Genomic DNA, 21,769 nt, shown 5'->3' with positions numbered 1-21,769 from the left:
ATGTGCCTTTGCACGCTACTATGTTGCTGTACACAACTCTCGGTTACGTATAACGTCATTACGTAATGGCCCGTACAACAGCACGCTTCAAAGCAGTAGCATGTTCTTGTAATGGCTCAAAACTTGGAAATCTGCCTCTTAGTTTGATAACATTAAATGTTTCAGTGCCTGGCTTGAATCTGCTAAATATGTTTGGTGACAAGGTGACATTTTCCGGAACTTTGTCTGGAGCTGTGAACAGTCAACACTAGTAGATCTGTTGATGGCACAATGTAGTTTAGAATTAGGGAAGTAACTTTACAGCTCATCAAACTTTGCTGTTTGAAATGGGCATTCGAAATGGTTCCTTGCCACTGGTGCTACCAAAGTTTAATGAGCTGTAAAATTAGTTCCAAGCCGTGCATCAAAAAACTAATTCTCTTATTGCACTCACCAGGGTTCACATGATATTGGAAAAGATAAAATCACAGTTTTATGACCAACACTGCTGTGTCTATTCCTCCAGAAATGGCTAATTATCTCTAATGATCTTGGTAACTAATTGACTCACTCAAAAAATAATGGCATATTTGAAATCAGTGGGAAAAAAAAACAGCAAGACTGACAAGTTTCGCAGAGTTTACTTCACAATTAAAGGAGGCTGTTTTAAGAACAGTGGACTTAAAACAGCCTCCACTTAAAACAGTGCACCCCTCTTAAGCCAAGTGAGTAAGTACAGAGTGCTACTGCCACCCGCTGTCAGAACCAAAGCACACTCTCAGCAGCATCAAGTTTGTATTTGTTTTGAAAGGCAGCTGTATTCTCTCGTGCACGCGCGTGTGTTGGTTCGCATCTGTGCGGCCTTCCAGTCGCGAGGTGTGCCGTGCACAGGAAGTCGGCTTCCCGGATGTGTGTGCGCGCTTCTTTGTTTTGCTGGATCCTGCGCCGTCGTAACCTTTTCTTTGTTGGCCAGCCTAATCTCGCGGTCGTGCCAGCCTCTTTGAGGTGTGAACCGCGGAGGAAGGAAGTTCAAGGGGGTGCAGTCCTTACGGCGTGTGGCGCGATTGGAGGATGTGATTGCACACAGTGGCTTAGCCTGGGGGGGGTGTGTTCACTGCAGCGAAGTAGAATTCAGCGTTGTTTCTTGATTTCTTACACTTGGAAAGTTGTCAGCTTGTCTTGTTGACCCGCCGCGGTGGCTCAGTGGCTAAGGCGTTGCGCTGCTGAGCACGAGGTCGTGGGTTCGATTCCCGGCCGCGGCGGCCGCTTTTCTGATGGAGGCGAAAAGCAAAAACGCCCGTGTGTACGAGATTTCGGCGCACGATAAAGATCCTCAGGTGGTCAAAATTAATCCGGAGCCCTCCACTACGGCGCGCCTCATCGTCTGCGTTGCGTCGGCGCGTTAAACCCTACAATCAATCAAAGCTTGTCTTGTTGGGAGGCTGATCGATTAATATTAACCACCCTGCATGTAATTCTTGCATTCCTCTGTCCCGCTTAGGCAGTAGCATTGGCTGCCTGTCACTATTTTGGTTGATCAGCAGTTTTGGCATCCCATTGTTTCCATTCCATCCCTATACTCCATTCTATACAGTGCATCAACATATAGAAGTGGCAATGCAGTACATCTGAATATGCCCGATAAAGCGAAGCTGCAGTGGTGTCTGTGAAGCCGAACCTTAGCTTGACATTCATTTTGGGCACATTGATCGACTTTAGCTGACTACTTCACTTGCCTCCGCATGATTTGCGCTCTCCTTCCGTCCTCTTCACATTTGCTTCTCGCCCCCTCTCCCTTGGACGTCCGCGGAACAACGCCTGTCACTTGTTGTCGATATCATCCTTTTATTGTTAACAATAATGGTAGAAGGTGGTAAGAGTGTGAAGTTTTAACAAGCAGGCAGTTCAACAAGCAGTTTCTGGCAGTTCAACATTTGTAGAACTGTTTGAGTAGACCTTGTTGAACGTTTTCACTCGTCTCGTCTCCTCCTGCTGTGCCTTTGGCTTGTTTAATCAACCGAAGCGATCTCGCGGTCAGTCTAGCTAAACTGGGTTCCTTCAAAATTTCCTGTACTGGTGTACCATTCCATGGCCATGAGGTTTGAGAGCCTTCCTTGCCTGCGCTTTAGGCGCCCTAGGACCTCCACGAGACTTGGTGGATCTACTGAAGCATTGTTCGCTATTCGCAACAGGTTTGGCATAATTAACCAGTCGGCACCTCGTTGTGCTACGTTTGTTCCATCAGGTCATGGGTATTTGTGTAGAAAAGACAGGGGCATATTGATTGCGTAGAGCTTGGTTCACTTATTGCGGTACACCAGTGGGCAAGTTGCGTAACACAGATTGCCGATGGAGTTAAGCATAGCTCCAGTTACTCTCAAGAGAGGGCGCAAGGTGAAACGGGGCTGCCCGGGTGGGTACAAGACGATGTTGAGAATGCACAGACACAAGTGGGGGATATGAAGCAGGCACTTGGGACATTGTAAGAGCATGAAGGCAAGGAGCGTGTCTGCTTAACTGCTCGATGCCGGAACCAGAGACAGCAGCCTCCTCCCCCTTTTTTTATGTTTCGTCGCTAGCTTTGTGCGAGGGCCCAGGGAGGACGTCGTTTTGGTTGAGCAGCCGCGGCGTCAGCGGACACATACCTTGTGTCGCACGCTTGACCGGCTTGCGGAATGCCACATCGACGGGGAGCAACTCGCGCATTGTGTATCGGCCTAGCAGTGGGGGGTGGGTTCGTCCATTGTCTCTGCTTCGGGGTTTGAAAGGCTTAACGGGGTGTGTGCATATGCATGTACAGATACGTACGTCTATATAAACGCTTTCGCAGTCCATCAGCCGTCACGGAGTGGCAGTGCGGGCTGAAGGCCAGTAGCATGGCAGTGTGTTCTGGTGTCGCCCTGAGCAGTCCCAGAGTCAACTTTCCGTATTCTGTTGCCCTGACCCTCACCCAATTTTCAGAATTAAATGCTTACTCTCTCTCTCTCTCTCTCTCTCTCTCTCTCTCTCTCTCTCTCTCTCTCTCTCTCTGTGTGTGTGTGTGTGTGTGTGTGTGTGTGTGTGTGTGTGTGTGTGTGTGTGTGTGTGTGTGGTGCACTGGTGGCAAGGTTTAGTTTTGGGGACATTGCAACGGAACCAGTTGGAGGGTGGGTTGAAATATGGCAAGCATACGCTACGTTTAGTGCGCCAGCACTTTCGTATTTTAGAAATCCAGTATTCTTCAAAATTGGGGCGCAAGTTTGCGTAATGGTGATATAAGATGTAATCAGATGATCTCGGGGAGATACGAACGTAAGATAGGTGTGTTCTTGAAGGCAGCTGCTAAAGCAACTGAATCTGGCCATTCTGTGAGTGCTAGTTTGGGGAAGCCATGATTGTATGAAAGTTAGTTTGCTCCCTCATGAGCGTATTCCACTTTTTTTCCCAGAGACTCGCTTAGGGATCAGAGAAGCCAGCGTGACATTGCCGCTAGGATTGGCGTCCGATTTCTTTTTACCCACTTAACCCGCGATGTAAATTGACCATCTTCAAGCCATGCTCTCTGGCTTCTTGAAGTCCCTCACCTGAGGCATTTTCTCGAGTTCTCTCGGCGTTGTTAACCGATGGATGTGAGCAGGAAACAGCAATTGGCGACTGCAGCAGGGTGCACGATAGTGGAGCCGGGGTTGTTCTGGTTGTATGATTGTATGGTTGTATGAAAGATAAGCAAAGGTCGTAATTCACACATACAAGTTTGTAAAAAATGTACAGTGTTTGTGTAAGGATAATGAGAGATACAATGAGGAGACACGAGTAGTTTGCTATTTTTTCGCAGAGTAAACAAGATGAGAAACAAATAGAAGTTGCGTACTTCTTCTTCTTGTTTTTTTTTTTTGCATTGGGAGTGCCACAATGGAAGTTGAGTTGAAGCCGTGGGCTAACACGGATGCTGTTGAAACTAAAGGAGATGCAGATAAGACTCTTCAGCTGCAAATGTTCAGCTAATCTAGTAACACTTGAAGCAATCGATAAGGACTAATTAAACCAAACCAGGGGTGGGACTGTACAAAGATGAGCAAGAACATTTACTTATGTTCTTTTAGATTAGACTTATTTTCAGGTTTATGTTATACTGGAGCCCAGTAATTCTGCCAACTCCTCACTAGGTCTTCCGGGAATAACTCCCTGGGGATAACTCCGTGTTTTTGTGTGATTTCGTCATTCCAGTGTGGTGACCTCATGTGCTAATCATCTGTCTGCCCTCTATGTTTCGCTCGAGTACATTTCCACGAACTCAGCGATGTAGGTGCTTTTGAGGAGTGCAGTTGGGGTGGACGTTTGTGTCAAAGTGCAGCGCACGTGTGTCCGAACGAATAGCGGTGAGATGATGATGCACGGCACAAACAAGGACGAGTGGAATGTTGGACGCACAGGTGTTTTGCGCAGTTCTAGCTTTCGGCTCGCCGAAGGCCCAAAGGCTAAAAGACAATCACAACCCGCTGTGTTCAGTTTAGGTATATGTTTGTCTTTTTTTCTTTTTATTGGTAGCCATTAATGACAGTGCATGTGGATCTGAGCTGTGTGTACTCTTTAGACAAGAATGCTCGTTCGTGCCCAATGTTTGCGCTTGTAATATGTCGTGACCCTTGTTGCTACGGCATGTCAGACCCCGAATGTGACGTTTAATTCTTCCTAATAAACGTCAGTTTGCAGCTGCTGGCGAGTCACTCGGTTGTCGTGGTCGGGTTTCCTTTTGAACAAAATGTCGACTGCCGGCTAATGGATTAATAAGAATAATGTTATTGGTGTGTTCATAAACGGCATACATAGGTGAATATACAGGAGGAGGTCTTATAGCACGAGGCTGTAAGGGGATCTCCTGTGAATAAGTATGTACAGAAATTGCAAAAGATCAGAGCAGCTAGTTTGTGAAAAAATAAAATACAATTAGAGCAGTGCATGAACGAACCAGAAGGGGAATTACAAAATGAAAAAGAGTAGTAAAAGTGTTCATACAATGCTGCCTGATGCTGAAACTCTAACAACTCGCAGCACTAAAATTATTTTAAGGGACGACACATCAGAGGTGTTTTGAGTTGTCATTAATGACCTACCGCGGTGGCTTAGTGGCTAAGGCATTGCGCTGCTGAGCTTAATGACACAGGTTCGATTCCTAGCTGCAGCGGCCACTTTTCTTAGGGAGGTGAAAAGTGAAAACGCCCATGTGTTCGAGATTTCGGCGTACGTTAGAGATCCCCAGGCGGCCAGAATTAATCCGGAGCACTCCACTATGTCGCACTTCGTAGATTTGGCACATTAAAACCCATAGTCAATCAATGTGTCATTAATTGCAGCATGGCCCTGTTTTAGTCATTTCGTGAAGCTTGCCGAACAAATTTGGAGTAGCATGATGATTGGGTTTTCTATAAATATAAATTTAGACTAGAATGACGATTGGCGTCTTCGGTACTTTGACCCACTGAGATGTTTAATGACCTGTTTCCACTATTAGCGAAATTGTCGATGTTTTGTCATTCAGCCATTCGTGGCAGCTCTCTAAAATATGTACCTTGTGTTTTGTGCAGCAATTACGACTGTTAAGTGCTTCATTCAGCCATTCTGCTGCAATTAGGGGCAAGTCGTTCATTTGATGTGAATAATAAAAACTGGCTTAGCGTAACCAGTACACAACTTGGGTTCAAAGTTTTCTGGACATGCTGCTTCGTCTTCCACATTATAGCTTTTCAAGTTGGGAAACTGATCTGTGCCTTCTTGTCTTAAAAGTATCCTTTCGTGTATTTAGGTATGCTCCCAAGAGTTGCTTTTCAGGTTGAAAAGTGCTTTGCTGCAGAGTTCTAACCTTTGCAATCCAAACTTTTTCCTTTGTCTTTGCAGACCGGGAGGACCAATCCATCCTGTGCACGTAAGTTGGCGTTTGTTCAAAGCTCTTCACTCGCGGTGGTTATGTAAGAAAGGTTCTTTACTGCCAAAGGGAAGGTCGGTTGGCCAGAGGGGGAAATGAGAGAGGGAGGGAAGATATGACTCATTTTGAATATGGCAGCCTACCATTGTCGCTGAAGAAGAAAGTGTATGAAAGCTGCATCTTACTGGAACTCACCTACGGGGCAGAGACTTGGAGGCTCACTAAGAGGGTTCTACTTAAATTGAGGACGACTCAGCGAGCAATGGAACGGAAGATGATAGGTGTAACATTAAGGGACAAGAAGAGAAAGGAGTGGGTCAGGCAACAGACGCGTGTTAAGAACATACTAGTAGGAATTAAGAAGAAGAAACGGGCGTGGGCAGGGCATGTAATGCAAAGGAAAGATAACCGTCGGTCATTAGGGGTAACAGAGTGGATCCCTAGAGAAGGCAAGTGTGGCAGGGGGCGGCAGAAGGTTAGATGGGCAGATGAGATCAAGAAGTTTGCGGGGATAAATTGGATGCAGTTAGCACAGGACCGGGATAATCCATGGGGGAGGCCTCTGCCCTGCAGTGGGCGTAGATAGGCTGGTGATGATGATGATGAATACGGGATACCACGCTGGGCGTACACCCCAGCTCGCACTACTTGTGCCAGACGGCTCTCAAGGGAAAAAAGAGCCTGGTGCGGCAAGGAAATGGGGTATGGAGTATAGGGGATGATCTGGGGAAGAATCATGCGGGAACGGACTTTTCAGAATATAGCGATGTTCTGTGAATGCATTGCAGCACCAGATTAAAAGATGTAGGTCTGTAGGGGGAAAAAATGAATGGTGTGGAAATAAAGAAAACATCTTACCGGGACTTGCCTGGTCGTGCATAACCTGTGTGCACTTTTCAAAGCAGTGGGCTGTGTTCATAGTCATTGTTGCCCATGAAAATCTTTGTGAACGCTGAAGGCCAGGAAACTTGTAGCTTGGTTAAGCTGGTATTTAGTTGATGATTAAGATTTGTACGTAAATGTAAATGTGTCGCTGAAGATCATGTTGTATTGCTCTTTATAGGAAAACAGCATGCAGCCTTCTTCAGTTGTTATAATGGGTCGAATTGCGGGTTGCTTCTTACGCCTGAAGGCTGCAGACATGGACAGGTTAATCCCTTCACTGTTTGTGAAGCTATTTGTCAATCTTTAGTAGTGTGCGTAAATATGTGATGTAAGCCTGCTAAAGAGAATTTGACGGGACTGTCTAGGGGTTTGTTATGTACGGAAATTCTCTATTGGCAAACTTGTCTCAGTCCACTTATGTCTGCCGAAGTGGCCTGGAGTTTGGCCTGTTATTATCATTAACCAACTCCTTGTTCCCGCCTAAAACTTAGCGTTCCTTCGTATACCCGCTTCCCCATTTCTTGTAATTTTAAATTTTGTAATGCCTGGAGTAATGTCCAGGAATGCAAATCACACGCACACTTTTTTGTCTGACATTTTCAGCAAAGTGAATAAAAGACTGTGAAGCGACACGCAAGGGGTTTTAAAGTTTACCAAGAGCGTTTCCCTCCTCTCGTCTTCCAGGGGCGAGTCCGGCGCCGGCAAGACGGAGAACACAAAGAAAGTCATCCAGTACCTGGCCTACGTCGCGTCATCCAAGCCGCGCTCCTCGACATCCTCCACCATTCACTCGGTGAGACCTTCAGGGTGCTATGATGCAGGTTGAGATCCCACTAGAAGTTGTGGGAATCGTGGAAGTTTAGAATGCCTCAAGGATGTGGGACCCTTTGGTGTTATTCCCCAGTTTGTGGCTAGTAAACCACGAGAAAGGCAGAATTGGCTCGCATCTTTGCCAGCTGAACGGATGTTTTGAGGTTGACGTAGGTCGCGTACAAACTGACATTGTTTCAAGCAGTATGGGGAGTTTGGCAAAACTGCCTGTACATTTGTACCCCTTGGATGCAATACGGGCTGTAGGGGGGTGTGGGCAGATCGGGGGCCCAGTTTTTTCGCGACGGAAGCACTGGACGAATGACACGAGCGCCCTAACTGAGTCGTACCAACCACGTATTCGCACGCTTGCAAGGAGCCCGGCGGCGCCGCTCACGTAAGTCCCTGGTGGAATCGGTGGTGGCTGCTCGGTGACGCCTTCGGAAGGTGGCGGCCTCTGGTGCCTGGTGCATGACCACCGCTGCATTTGGTTCTTTTTTTTTTTTTTCCCCTTTTGCAAACTTGCACCGTGGGCTCGCTGTGGTGTTCCTGGCTGGCTCTTGCCTTGGTTGTGCCTCATCTAAGATGCCCGAGTGTTTGTCAAGACGTTGGGAAGGAGCAGTGTATAGAGAGTCGAGAATCTCCCAATTTCCGCTCGACCTAGCACAGAGTAGTGTAATGAAAACTCATCGAGCGTCCCTTTTTGGTTTTGATCTAGCTGAGAGCTCATTTTGTCTGAAAGTGCAGTTATTTTGAATATTGCTTAGTGGATGCACGCGATGCATCAATTTTTTTGTCTTGCGTCAAGTTTTCGTTCACAGTTCGTTGCCGTGATGAACGAACCCTGCATTCTGACATCCAGAATTTTTTTTTTTTTTGGTAAATAAAGTTCAAGCTTCTTCACTAATGAGCTGGAGTTGTCCTAGCAACCTGAATTTACCACCCAAATAGGTTAGGCAGTCAGGGTCAATGCCGCCTTGAAGCGCAGTTTAGTTATTCGAACCATTTTGAGGGTTCGACTGCAACAAGGTCGCAGTAAGAGGATTGGTGGTACATTTACGAGTTCGGTAGTTAAGACGGTCACTGACTGCTTACTGCGTAACCTGTAATTATTTACAGTATAACCAAGCAGTGCTGAGCAGTGTCAGATTGAACTGCAGTTATTCATCCGGGAATTTTGATTCTGTCGAGGAGCGATATACGAGTAGGTGGGAATTTGGTTTGCCGGGCACCTGTTGCACTGGGACAGGTGCTTGGCTTTCTTACATCGGTGTGGGGGCTTTCTGTAGCAATACTCAAAGCGGAAGTTTTGTGTTACTCACGACCGCGGCTTAGCTTTGGGAGGGCTCTCCACACGGGGGTGCTCTTATCTTCAGAGTGGCTGATAGCAAGGAGGCCGTACCATTTCACGGCCACCTGAAGTAGCAGGTCCGGCTGTCGACGTGCCCCGGTACTTTACATCGCTGTTTGTGCGGCCATAAATTGCGCCGGCATATTTCATGGGACCAGCAGTGATAAAGAGGCTTTTTCTGTGGGCTCGGAGGGAAATTTCCAGCCAATGTACAATCTAAACAATGTACGATGCACAATTAGTTAAAATTGACGATAGGTCAGCACGTGAGGGGTATTAAAAGCGCAGAAATGACTTTCAAGTGTCAATTGAGGTTGTTTGTGCAACTTCCTTCCTCACCTCCAAGGTTGTTCAGAGGTTATCTGGAACGTGATAAACATTTTTTTGCCTGTTGCATTCCGAAGCAGAAGCGATGTGACGAGGCAATGTTCATTTTCTTGGTTGTTTGCTTATGTAGCACACACTTTTATTTTGCGTGTGTATGTGCGCTGTGCATGTTGGCACTGAATGCACAGTTTGTTAAGGCCTAAATATGTTTTGTGCGGGCAAAAAAAAAAATGATGGAAGAAAGAAAAAAACTGCACTTGGCCTCTGCTTTACTGTGGCATGACTTGAGCCTGTCCGTGGCTGCAGTGGTTGTGGGAAGGTCTACGGCCTGGCTTAAATTTATATAAGGTAAACATGCTTAATAATAAAATTCAGAATTTGTGGTGGAAAGCGAGATTTTCCCCCAGTCTTGCAAAATGAGCTGAAAGGTGATGGAAATTTAACAAATTAATCAGGATACCACATTAATTTACCTCTGAATTACTCAACCATTTGCGCTTATGGGTGTTCAGAATTGGCACTACTTGATAGTGGCCTTAACACGCATTAACGGCAATAAGGCGTTACCAGAACTTTTTGGTAGTGCACCTTCTTTGAACAGTTCTTTAAATGAAGGGTTTTTGTTATCTACCAGTGACAGTTTGAAGTTATCACTTGCGTATGATGCGAAAGCTAAATTGCCACTTTCAGTGTCGTTACCTGATTGCAGAGTCCATCACAGATAATGCTGTCAGCAGATATCTACGAGTAATTTTTGATAAATAAATTATGCTGGTTGATCAGTACTATAATCATCTTTAAGGGGTCGCCAGGCCACTATGGTGTGGTAGTAAGTGAATGGAGCATGCTTGCGCCTGGTTACATTTGGTGCTGGCATTTTGCAAAACGGTTTTTTGGTGGCAGAATGCGGAAGAAGCGCATGAGCTGCTTTGTTGAGTAGAGTTGTAGCTGTGTTGTTGGACTCTTGTGGCAGTGGTGTGAGTCGTGGCGGGTTCTTCCCTTGGGGGAATCTAACACCTTGCTCTCTTCTGGCCCCCACTAACTCGAAAAGGAAGCATGCCCTCCCTCCTCCCGAACCTCTCTCCCCCATCTTCCTCGTCTTTCTGGCTGTCTGTCCTGGCTAACCGCATCTTCCGTTCCTCGTCTCTTCCCCGCAGAATTACCAACCACCAGTGTTCAACATGGTAAGTCGCGCAGTGGATGGCGCCTACATTTTTTTGTGTTTTGCGTGCTTTTGGGTGTTGTTTTTTAAATGCTGCGAGGCCGTGGAAGCTCTGAAAGAGGAAATGTTTTAGCTGTTATGTTAAAAAAAAAGTGAAGCTTTGAAGCCGTAAGAATGAAACTGTTTGAATGGTTTTGCTAAAGAAGCTGTGAAGCTATGGAAGCTTAGAAATTATTTCCATTTTTTTGTAAAGAAACTGAAGCTCGGAAGCTTTGAAAGAGAAAGAGTAATTGTGTCAGTTTTTTTCGTTGAAGCTGCTAAGCTTCGTAAGCTCTGAAAGAGAAAATGTATTTATTAGCTGTCGCGATAAAAAAAAAAGCTTTGAAGCCATAAGAATGGAATTGTTTCAGTGATCTTGTTAAAAAGAAGCTGCAAATTTACAGGGGTGGAACTGCTGCGCCAATTGCGCCATTGTGCGCCAATTTGCCCTGCTGCGCCAAGCTGCGCAGAAACGGCAATTTGTGCGATTATTGTCCATTGAGAGCATACAACGTCGAGTCTTGTCGTCGTCCGGGCAACACTGAGCGCTGGCTTTCCGGAGCGCCGGATTTCCCGTCGATCACCCGTTGAAAAGGGAACGGCAACAACTAGTATATCTATCATATCTATCTATCATAATAGACGCAGCCGCATCCACGCGTCCACGCCGCATCCATAGCCACGGCAGTTTAGTGCATTCGTGGTTCCCTCGTGGAGTTTATCGCAACGTTGTTATCGCCACGGCTTTCCCGTAAGGCTGTCACCAGCATGAGTAAAAGTACTTTGAACAGTTATTTAGTGTTATAACTTAAGGCATGGCCTCTTGAATTTGCAGCTGCTCGAAGTAAGGCGAACGACCCCTCCGCACATCCTTCGCACAGTAGTTTTTAGTGATTGGTCTAATTTTTCGGGACCTGCACGAACCGAGAACTGCGAAGCCGCTGCGCGCTTGGGCTATTGTACGAGAGCGCATGCGCACGACGGCGCGAGCTTCCGCGCGAAGGGCTCTTCTACGATACTGAGCGCATGCGCACGCTCCTCTAGTGTTGAGGCGGCCGCGCGGCCGCTATCACTTTCCTCTCCGCTGTCGAGTCAGGTCGAGAGCTGCGGGACACGTGCGCGTTAGCGTTCCTCGGTGGGAATTTTCGGCGCGCACGAACCCCGAACTTACGGCCAGTAACCACAGCTCCGCTGTTAATAACGGCCCTTTTGCATCAGAAGTTCTTTTGAAGCCGAATTTTTCGCGCTGCTTTAATAAAAGAAGTGGTGTGGAGCTAAAACAGTTGCGTCAGCGCGCCACACAGCCACCGTACTCGTTCGCGCACCGACGAGGCCCGACTCGACCGCGAAAGCGGGCGTCTTGATGGGATGCCGTGCCCGCTTTCGCCTTCGCGTCTACCACGAAATGAGGCGTCGTGAAATCGCCGTCTTCGTTCGCTGCCTGCCTTTGCCTGCCTATGATGCCTGCCTTCTCGGTCGACGCGGCGGCGGCAGCTTGCTACGAATACGGCATCATATTTTACGGCGCCCGTATTCGTCTTGGGGCCTATCGGTGGGAGACGATGCGCGCTCGGCGAGTGCCGCGCGGGTAGGGCACGTTCGCCGCGTTCGCGACGCCTGATTTCGCGGTTGCGGCGACGGCGGCAGCGGGGCGGCGCACTGCACGCGATTGTTTTATCTGGAAATTACTTTACCAAAAAATTAAAAAAGCAGCCACCGTTAGTAACATAGTGTTGATTATTATACAAATAAAAGCCAAAAAGTCGCTACATTTAAAGGAATTGGCAAAAAGCAGGTTTCAGTCCTGAGTAAAGGGTAATATCAAGGTGCTAGCTCCTATTTAATTTATTGCGCTCCTGCTAAATAATTCTGCCCAATTCTATTTTTCATGCAGTTTTGGATTAGTTGCTCTTAAAAGTGCGCTCAGCCGCATTATTTAAAGCAGTCAGAGTGCTCCAAAAGTGCTCCGAAATAGCCCCAGAACTGCTCCAAACCTGCTCCAAAATGGGATTTTTGCTGCTCCAAAGCTGCTCCAAAATAAGACTTTTGCTGCTCCCGTGCCTGCTCCAAAAAGCTGGACCCTGCTTCCACCCCTATGGAAGCTTTGAAATCATTTCAATTTTTTGTAAAGAAACAAGCTTGGAAGTTTTGAAAGAGTAATTGTTTCAGTTACAATAAAGTATTAAGCTGCGAAGCTGTTTAAGTTCTGAAAGAGGAATGGTTTCATTTGTGACATTGGAGAACTTATGGAAGCTATGAACAAAGGATTGTTTTGCTTGTTGCATATAGGAAGCTTTGAGGCTACGGAAACTGAAAGGTAAATTGTTTGCGTCTTGTTTAACCTTCCTTTCAAAGGACTGGTATTCTCATCTTAAGGGTGAGCGTGAAATGTTTTAGAAACAACTGTTTTTGACTGCTGTCCTGTCTTAGACAGGGAGATTTTTCTTGCAGTTATTGCGGCTAGTGCTGTATGCATTTCTTGTGTGAACAGCATTAGAGGTCTTTTATTAGGCATTTTTTTTATAGTGACTCTTCTAAGGTTCTAATACTGCCCTCTTCCAGGCATGGATTTCATATAGCTTGAGCTGTGTTTTAACTGGAGTGTTTGCCATAGTCACTCGACGCTGGATTATGTTGGATTGGCATCGGAATGGCTTGGCCAAATGTATCATTCGTGTCTTTTCTTTCACCTACTGAAAGTCTCCATGATACTCGGAACAAGTAGCAACTTGAAGCCAATTCATAATAGATTCAATGCCACTTACACGGCTTTATGCATACATAATGGCACCGGCTGTTTTACTGCCCAAGCCGGAGTGTTGGTGCGGTGTAAAATGAGTGAAACATTGCTAAAACGATTTGCTGCTTTCTATTCTAATTGCAATTCATTGGCATCGAAGCGGTCTAACGGCCTCAGGCTGTCCAGTTCTCAGATTTCTTTGGATTGAGTGGACACACTGTCCACTGTGTACACTCTGTCCAGCATATATACACTGTGTCCACTGTGTCCTACTCATCCTGAGGATTGGTCAATTGGTGACTGTGTCAAGCGGTGTCTTGACCCCCCCCCCCCCCCCCCCCCCCCCCCCCCTGCCGTGCCGTCTTTTCAGTGGCTTTGCGTGTTGCGTCCGCTTTGGAGGCTTTTATTGTCGCTGTTTTTCTCTTTGCCACCGCCTTGCATACACGAGGACTGTTTGGCGGTGGGTATATCGCTCCCGTCTCACTGGCCTGTGAACGCTGCTGCTGATGTTGCCTTGGTGTGAGCTGTGTGCGTGGTGTCTGTGACGCTCTTGCTCAAAGGGGCCCGCTTGGTGGACGAAAAAACCAAGAAGCAGGCTGGCATGGTGTGCAGTCTTTATTTTTTCTTTCAGGTTCATTTTTTACCTTTGTTTTCGTCACATGCTCGCCGTATTATATTATTGGCATGGTTGCCCCCTTTTCTGTGTTGGCCTGTTTTCTCAATTTTACCCAAAGGAAAGCCTTTGGTTATCGAGGTGTCCTTATTATGTGGTAGGTATTGACTGTTATGTGATTAAATGTGCAATCCGGGAGACAGAGTTTGGCCTTATTGTGTGTGTGATGGCATTTTGATTGCCTGTGGCGCAACTAGATAGATCAGGGTATAAAACCACTAAACATTAAGATGGGCCATAGATTTTTGTGTTTGGCATGTTGGGAGAGCTTTACGAGTAGTTGCACTGGTTGACTGTGTTTTTTGTTTTTGTTTTCACAGGCTTAATTTTCTAGTTGTTCAATCAAGCAGTTTGTCACAGGTTCCAAAACAAGAAAAAAAAAAAAAACGTTTTCGCTGATCAGCTACTTTGCGGCATGTATCTTGTGATGTGGGCGATTGGCCGACGTATGCCCAATCGTCTGACTGGTGAAATAGGCTTTTAACTCTTTCGGGACCGCCGGAAAAAGTGATGAAAAAGGGAGGTCTCGGTACAAATTTTTTTATTACATAAAGCAAAGGCACCATCCTGCCTTAGCATATACCAAAATGCAGCTAATTATGTGTTCTTTGACATACAATACCAAGTTTTACTTCAACACTGACGATAGAACCATGAAAAAATCTGAAAGTAAGAACTTCGTGAAAAAACTACAGAAAAAGATAGAAAAAAGCGTAAATATAAAAATATACAAAAAGAATAAAATTATTTCAGAATATACAAAATCTAACACAATGCTTTGTTGCTTCATCGCGAAAGTTTGATGCGGCTAGGTGAAACTGGTTTTTTGTTCTGTGTGTGATCTCTTTGGCACTAGGGCCATGGCTACGTCGTCGCCCAGGTACACGTCGGGCTCTCGTCTCAGCGAAAACTTGGTCCGTTTCTGCGCTGGTGGCAGGAGATCACCACCATAGGTAGTTAACACCCTAGCGAACAAATGTAAACCAGCCAGAACATATTTAAAGCACATATACCAACTCCAGAGCCAATTGAATCCGAAACCAACACCCACCTTTGAGCGCGATTTGATGTTCCAGGCTGATCGACACCCGAATCCTCACTCGAGCTGAAAATCGATCTCTAAAGCCGCATTCCGACTCTTCAATGCCACTCTCATCGTTAAAATTCACAGTAGAAGGCGAAGATATGCGAGACGAGACGAGGCGGATTTCTTATCGCGCTCGCGCGAGTTTGACGCCATGTTTGTTTACATTCGAAACCACTGTCCGTCAGAATAAAATATCTGATGCGTTGCTGCCTGGCGATAAAAAAAGAAACTTCACAAAAGAGAAAACTCCAGTTTTCAAACTATCTCCTAGATGTCGCTAGGTGTTCCACTGAGCGAAAATTTGTATTGTGCAGGCTCGCGAAACCATCGATCATATGGGATCGACGGCCTATGGAGCGGTCCCGAAAGAGTTAAGCTTGTGTGGGTAACTCTGGCCGTGAAATCGAAAGAAGCGTCATTTTGTGGCAATAAGGCGAGGGCGAGTGCGAACTTATCATGATAAATGTGAATTAAGGGTGAGCGCTGTGAGTGCCTATACAAGTGGCGAAAGTGCTGCACGATCTCAAAAGGGGCTCTTGCAACAGCATGGGAGATTTTGCGAAATCTAAAGAGTAGCGAAGAAGTCTCATTCGCCATTTTCTCCGAAGGCACTGAAGGTTCAGGTGAGCTCGAGTCATCCAGCTTAGTTTGAGTCGCTTTCATTGCCCAAAGCAAGACAAACTCCCAGACTGTGTGGTTGGACGGCGTATTTTAATTACACGCTGAAATGCCCTGCTATGTTTTACTAGGTTTGGTCAGCGGTTCTGAATTTCCAGTTTCTTCACATCAGCGTTGAGTCAATGTGACCAGCTGTCTACTAGGATTAAAGTGAAGTATGAGCTGACCAATCTTTTGAATGAAGCAAAGTTGTACATTGACTTCATGGTCTCTCTAACAAAAAAAAAGTGCCTCGTACTTTAGAAGTTGGCCTCTTGCGTTTGAAAGTGCAAGAGTGACGGTCATACTTCAGGAAGGAAGCTTTGCTATGGGCTGCAGACGCAACAGACAAGGGTTCACCGCAACGCTTTACGAGCTGGCCTCGTTCTGCTAGCTTCTGTTAACGCAAGCTTCCTGTGGAGGGCAGCGACGTCATCGTTTGGTTCTATTCTCAAAGGTAGTGTATCACATGTACGGAAGGTCTGTGGAGTAAACAGTTTGGGCATTGTATACATAACATTACCGGAGGAACATGGCTCAGTTCACAATGGTTTACACCAAGCCACTGCTTTCGTTGCTCGGGACCTCGCTGACGTGTTGATGACGTTGTTTGGGTGAGGTTGTGCGAGTTTGCAGAAACGAATGTGTACACAGGCCAGCTACCAGTTTTGACGTCAGCATTTCCCACTAAGAAACAGACTACAGTGCCCGGAGGTGCAGTCTGTGGTTGCCGTAATTGAATCTTTGGGAAGCTGTTTTTACTTGTTTTGTTTTTATTACTACTTCACGCACTTGACGCGGAAGTGATCTGTTATCACGCCGCTTGATTTTGATACAAGATTGCTTTGGAGTTTACCTTAGCCCTGTTTTCTGCATCTGTCTTCTCAGCGAATAAAAAGGTTGACATCAAAAGCACAGCTTGGTCTTTGATGATCAAAAAGTTTATTTTTACAGTGATGATGATTGAGGTACTTAAAAAGATTTGCATTTTGATTGTATATATAAAATTTGTTTTTGTGTACAATGATTACATTCAAATACGATTTTTATATTTGATTTTTTGACAGTGTTTGTGAAAAAACTGTTGGAGTGATACAGCTGAACAAGGTACCAGTGAACTGTGCACCAATCAAGGAGTGCAATAAGACCAACAGTATCATTCTATCTGGTCTGTAGCAGAAGTTATGCCCGTTCGAAGTAGGGGCTTGGAAGGCAAAACCGGTTTTCTGGTTCCCATCTTCCAAGCCTAAGCTTCAAACGATCATAACTTCTGCTATAGACCAGGTAGAATGATGATGTTAGTCTCATCGCACTCCTTGATTGGTGCACAGTTCACTGGTACCTTGTTCAGCTGCATCACTCCAGCAGATTTTTTCACAAAAGCTGTCAAAAAATTAAGTATAAAAATCGGGATAAATTTGAATGTAGTCACTGTACACAAACGCAAATTTTATAAATACAATTACAATGAAAAACTACTTATGTCCCTCAATTTCCATGATAACTGAAAAAATATGCTTTTTTGGTTTAAGACCAGTGTGCCCCCCTAACAAAAAATTCAAACCATCTCGTCTTTGTCCCCAATGGCAACAAGCGAGTCGAAACACAGACACCTTTGCTGAAAAAATTATCATTGGAAGGTTTCACCGACAGTAGAAACTTGCTCCATGGGAATTTTTTCTTTTGCTTGTTCAGTCTGTTTTGTTGGTTGTGTGTCTTCATTCTGTCTTTGTCCTGTCGCAGTTTTGTGTGCCATTTTTGTTATGTTCATTTTGGGCCCTGCCTGCACATGTTTTGTCTCTGCATCGTTGTTTCACGTCTGCAGTGTGTGTCCTGTTGTGGTGCCCGCGGCCGGTGAATTTTTTCAAAGAGTTTCAAGACGTGTCAAGACGTCGTTGAGAATGTTGTTTTGGCGCGTCTTTGGGTATCTCGCAGGGCGAGCTTGAGCAGCAGCTGCTTCAAGCCAATCCAATCCTCGAGGCCTTCGGCAACGCCAAGACAGTCAAGAATGACAACTCCTCGAGATTTGTAAGTTGATTGGTGCTTTCTCCCTTCCTGTGACCCCAGTAGCTATGAGAGCTTTTGACTTAAGTGAAGCTTTTTAAGGGTGGGGCTCTGGTCTTAAAACAACTTCTTTTAATTTTCAAGTAATCTCTGAAACTTGTCAGTCTTGCTGCTTTTTTTCCAATGATTTCAAATATGCTGTTATTTTTTTGAGTCAGTCAATTAGTTCCCAAGATAATTAGAGGTAACTAGCCATTTCTTGGGGGGACAATAGACAGAACAGTGTTGATCATAAAACTGTAATCTTTACATTTTCCGATACTGTGAACCCTGGTGAATGTCGTAAGAGAAGCAGTTTTTTTATGTATCGCTTGGAACTAATCTTACAGCTCAGTAAACCTTGGTGTTTGAAATGGGTGTTAATAATGTTTCCTTGCCACTGGTGCCACCAAAGTTTAATGAAAGTGATGCATCAAAAAACCGCTTCGATTGTTGCACTCGTTAGGGTTCATAGTATTGGAAAACACAGATTGCAGTTTTATGACTAGCACTGTTTAGTTTATTGTTCCAGCAAAAATGGTTAATTATCTCTAATTATCTTGGGAACTAATTGACCAGCGGAAAAAATAATGGCATATTTAAAATCAGTGGGAAAAAAGCAGCAAGACTGACTAGTTTCAGAGTTTACTTGAAAATTAAATGGTGTCCCCTCTTAAAAGAATGCGTGGTGTACTGCCGTTTAAATTTAAGTAATGCTTACACTTCGTTCTGCATTCCGTGAGCTATATTGTGTGCGTTTGTAGAAGTTTATGTTGCATGTCACGTAATACTGATAACTTTATGTGAAAGTCACCGTGACAAGTTTTTTACATTTGTAGACAGATGAAGGTGTGCTGTGTTGTTGATCTGACCTTAACTGCCTTTTTCGCAGGGCAAGTTTATCAGGATAAACTTCGACGCCTCTGGATTCATAGCCGGTGCCAACATTGAAACCTGTATCCTTTTCTATGAAAAGTCGTTGTTTTCTCACCTTGGAGATCGTTATGCATTGCTGCAAAATTTTCAGTGTTAGCGGTATTCTCAAGAGCCTTTCTTCTACCCGCCGCGGTGTCTCAGTGGCTAAGGTGTTGCGCTGCTGAGCACGAGGTCGCGGGTTCGATTCCCGGCCGCGGCGGCCGCTTTTCTGATGGAGGCGAAAAGCAAAAACGCCCGTGTGTACGAGATTTCGGCGCACGTTAAAGATCCCCAGGTGGTCAAAATTAATCCGGAGCCCTCCACTACGGCGTGCCTCATCGCCTGCGTTGCGTCGGCGCGTTAAACCCCACAATCAATCAATCAAGAGCCTTTCTGAGAAAAAAAAAGTATACTATATGCAGTATATATGTGTTTTTTCAATTACACCTTGCCCATGTAGGATAGGATATTTAGAATGGTGCATGGGAATCAGTGGTAAGCCTTTTAATATAAATGGACTTCAAATCTTTCATTCAGCCATTCAGTCCAGCTTCTAAGCATCACGGGTTAAAAAAAAAAAATCTGGTCTCCAAGAACAGAGACGTTAAAGATCCCCAGGTAGTCAAAATTAAACTGGAGCCCTCCACTACGGCGCACCTCATTGCCTGCATTGCGTCGGCGCGTTAAACCCTACAATCAATCAGTCATCTCTAAGAACAGAGTGCTCTATTTTTCGATGCATTGCCTCTGTATTGTACATGGCTAGCTTAAAGGGGCCCTGAAAGGCATTTTGAGCACACTAAATGAACTAGCGCAATCGCTAGATTGGGTCGCCAACGTCACCTGTGCCAAGTATTACTCTTTTACGCGCAGCGGAAAGCTCACACTTTTGTTGCAAAGTTTGTCGCTTTTTTCTCACCCTTTCCTTCGTGTTTTTGGACGCCGCCATCTTCACATGTCTACATCATCGATTCCCACATGTTCGTCATGAGCTAGACATCCTGCTATTGGGCGGCTTTTTCACGCACTTCCGGCAAAGAGATGAGTCGTCTGCTCAGCGTCGGCTCGCCGGCTGATCTGCCAGCGGAGTGCCGGAGTGCTTTGACATTTTACGACAAACGAAACAAGTGTAAACAAACGCTTAACCGTTTGTATTGAATGCAACACGGCCATAACACGACGTGGATTTTATCTTACGTGAGTACGTACCATAAAGAAAGTCCCGTGGCACTTCTTTGGTGCAATCGCAGAGAACGCCCTGAGCCGAATGCCCGGGTTTGACGCGTACATTTTATTCAACTTCAAAACAATCCAGAGATGCGTTTCGAACGAACGCAACGTCACAACATGCGTTGCAAGTCTGAACCGCGATTGACAGACGATGAGTTGCCTCCTCCTGCCCGTCGTAAATACGGCACTCACCTCACACCCGGTTTGCGGGGACGAGCAGCAAGTCACAACTCTGGCGCACAAGCGAGAAGGCTTTTAGCCAGGCACATTGCACATACCCCATGCGAGGTTGAGTGGTACGTCGTTCGAGAAAGATAATCCAGACCATGGGAAGCACTATCCACCCGTAGAAGTACAATGTCGCATTTCATCGCGAAACGAACGCGTCGACAACACACAGGAGGCGATGCACACACACACACACACAGCTTCGGTCGCTGCATTGGCTTAGCTGCAAGCTTCGTTCGGACAATCAGCGATGCTACGACGATACAGAGCTGCGTGAGGACGACGTGCTAACCACTTCACGTATTTAAAAACACAGGGGCAAAGAACTAGGTTCATCGGAAGCAAAAAATCTTTCCTCCATTATAGTGCCTGAAATATACTGGCTAGTGTGCCGAGGGCGGGCTCCAGGCCGGCGCTGGGAGCGATGTACGCGGCCGTCTGCCGCTTGGGGCGCTGCCGTGCGGGAGTGTGCGCGTTCATCCGGCCCGAGCAGATCGCGCGGTTACCTCCGAGCTGCGTAGCAGACGGCAGCGGCAGAACTTTCCATTCCCGCTTGCGACGAAAGCGAGCGAAAGCGACGGGAATTCTGTCGCGCAACCAAAATTTGTCCCGACCATTCGACAAAAACGATCGTCGCGCGACAAAGCGACGGAATTCCTGCCGCTCTCACTCGCTTTCGTCGCAAGTGCGAACGAGCCTTTATGCGCAATCTCCGCCCCACATAAAACAAGCTCTTGCTTGTCGCCTGAGCATACGGTTGATATCTGACTACGTTACACTGTGCTTGCCAGTGTATTTAAACGATGTCACTAGGTTTGAAACGTACGCGCTCGGCGTGCAGCTTTGTAAACGCAAGCGGTTTCACATACGCACGCTATTTTGCTGCTAATAGAGTTTTAGTACAGCGTTTGTGGCCTTTGCATACGCTAAACGCTAAATTTTTGCGTCCCGCTACGTGACACCGCGATGGGAGTTTTAGTAGAGCGTCTCATCAGTTTTGCGTAGCGACACACTAATGCATTCGGCGCCATCTGTCAAATGTTTTCCGAAATGTCTCGCCGGCTGATCTGCTAGCGGAGTGCCGGAGTGTTTGGACTTTGGACATTTTACGACTATCCAAACAAGTGCAAACAAACGCTTTCCCGTCAGTGTTGAATGCAACACATGGGTGCAGCTTGTCAGAACACGGGTTCTCGCTGATCGAGTGCAGCGTTGGTTTGCTCTCCGCCTTCACGTTCATCGCCGCTGATAAAGCGATCCGATCCGGCGCGTTTTGTGCACGGGTTCTGTGTCGGTTGAAAATGTCTTTTTTCACATGCCGCCGGTAGTAGGAATTACAACCACCGCAAAATAACACCCGGCACCAGCGGGGCCACATCTGAGACCGCGCTTTTTGGATAAACAGTGCGCGGTGCACCAAAGGGAACGAGCGCACGATTCTCCCCACGCGGCTGCGAGTTCGCCGCCGATACCAACTGCAGCCCTGCAGCCACGTACACCGCGAAAGGGCAAGGCCAGGCCGCACACATGCGGCCAGGTCATTCGTTCGCTTTTCCAGCCTGTGTCCATGGTGTCTACAGAGATGAAAAAGCCGAAAGAGCTGGCCCGTAGCAGACGGCAGTCTGTGGGAGCGCAATAGCGGAAGTACGTCACCGCTGAGGAGCGGAGCATCATGGGAGGGGAGGCCAACAGCGAAGAAACAGTTGAAAGGAGGAGGAAATACGGCGCGACGATAATTCGC

General features: G+C 46.3%; 1 protein-coding gene across 2 annotated transcripts in view; it reads left to right on the top strand.

Moving 5' to 3' along the window:
* Zip (myosin heavy chain 10) overlaps positions 1-21,769 on the top strand; it is an 80,388-nt gene that overhangs the window by 23,936 nt on the left and 34,683 nt on the right. Inside the window, exons 3-7 of one of the 2 annotated variants that reach the window (XM_077670119.1) lie at positions 5,854-5,881; positions 7,451-7,559; positions 10,412-10,438; positions 17,548-17,640; positions 18,548-18,611. In XM_077670119.1, coding sequence (XP_077526245.1) covers positions 5,854-5,881; positions 7,451-7,559; positions 10,412-10,438; positions 17,548-17,640; positions 18,548-18,611 — 321 coding nt within the window. The remainder of the gene's footprint in view (positions 1-5,853; positions 5,882-7,450; positions 7,560-10,411; positions 10,439-17,547; positions 17,641-18,547; positions 18,612-21,769) is intronic. The other variant, XM_077670120.1, reaches the window with a different exon arrangement.

Source organism: Haemaphysalis longicornis, unplaced genomic scaffold (genome assembly GCF_048455015.1).
Source record: "Haemaphysalis longicornis isolate Haplotype H1 unplaced genomic scaffold, Haemaphysalis longicornis Haplotype H1 scaffold_5, whole genome shotgun sequence".
In the NCBI taxonomy this organism is placed as follows: domain Eukaryota; kingdom Metazoa; phylum Arthropoda; class Arachnida; order Ixodida; family Ixodidae; genus Haemaphysalis; species Haemaphysalis longicornis.
This window is presented reverse-complemented; position numbering and strand designations above follow the sequence as displayed.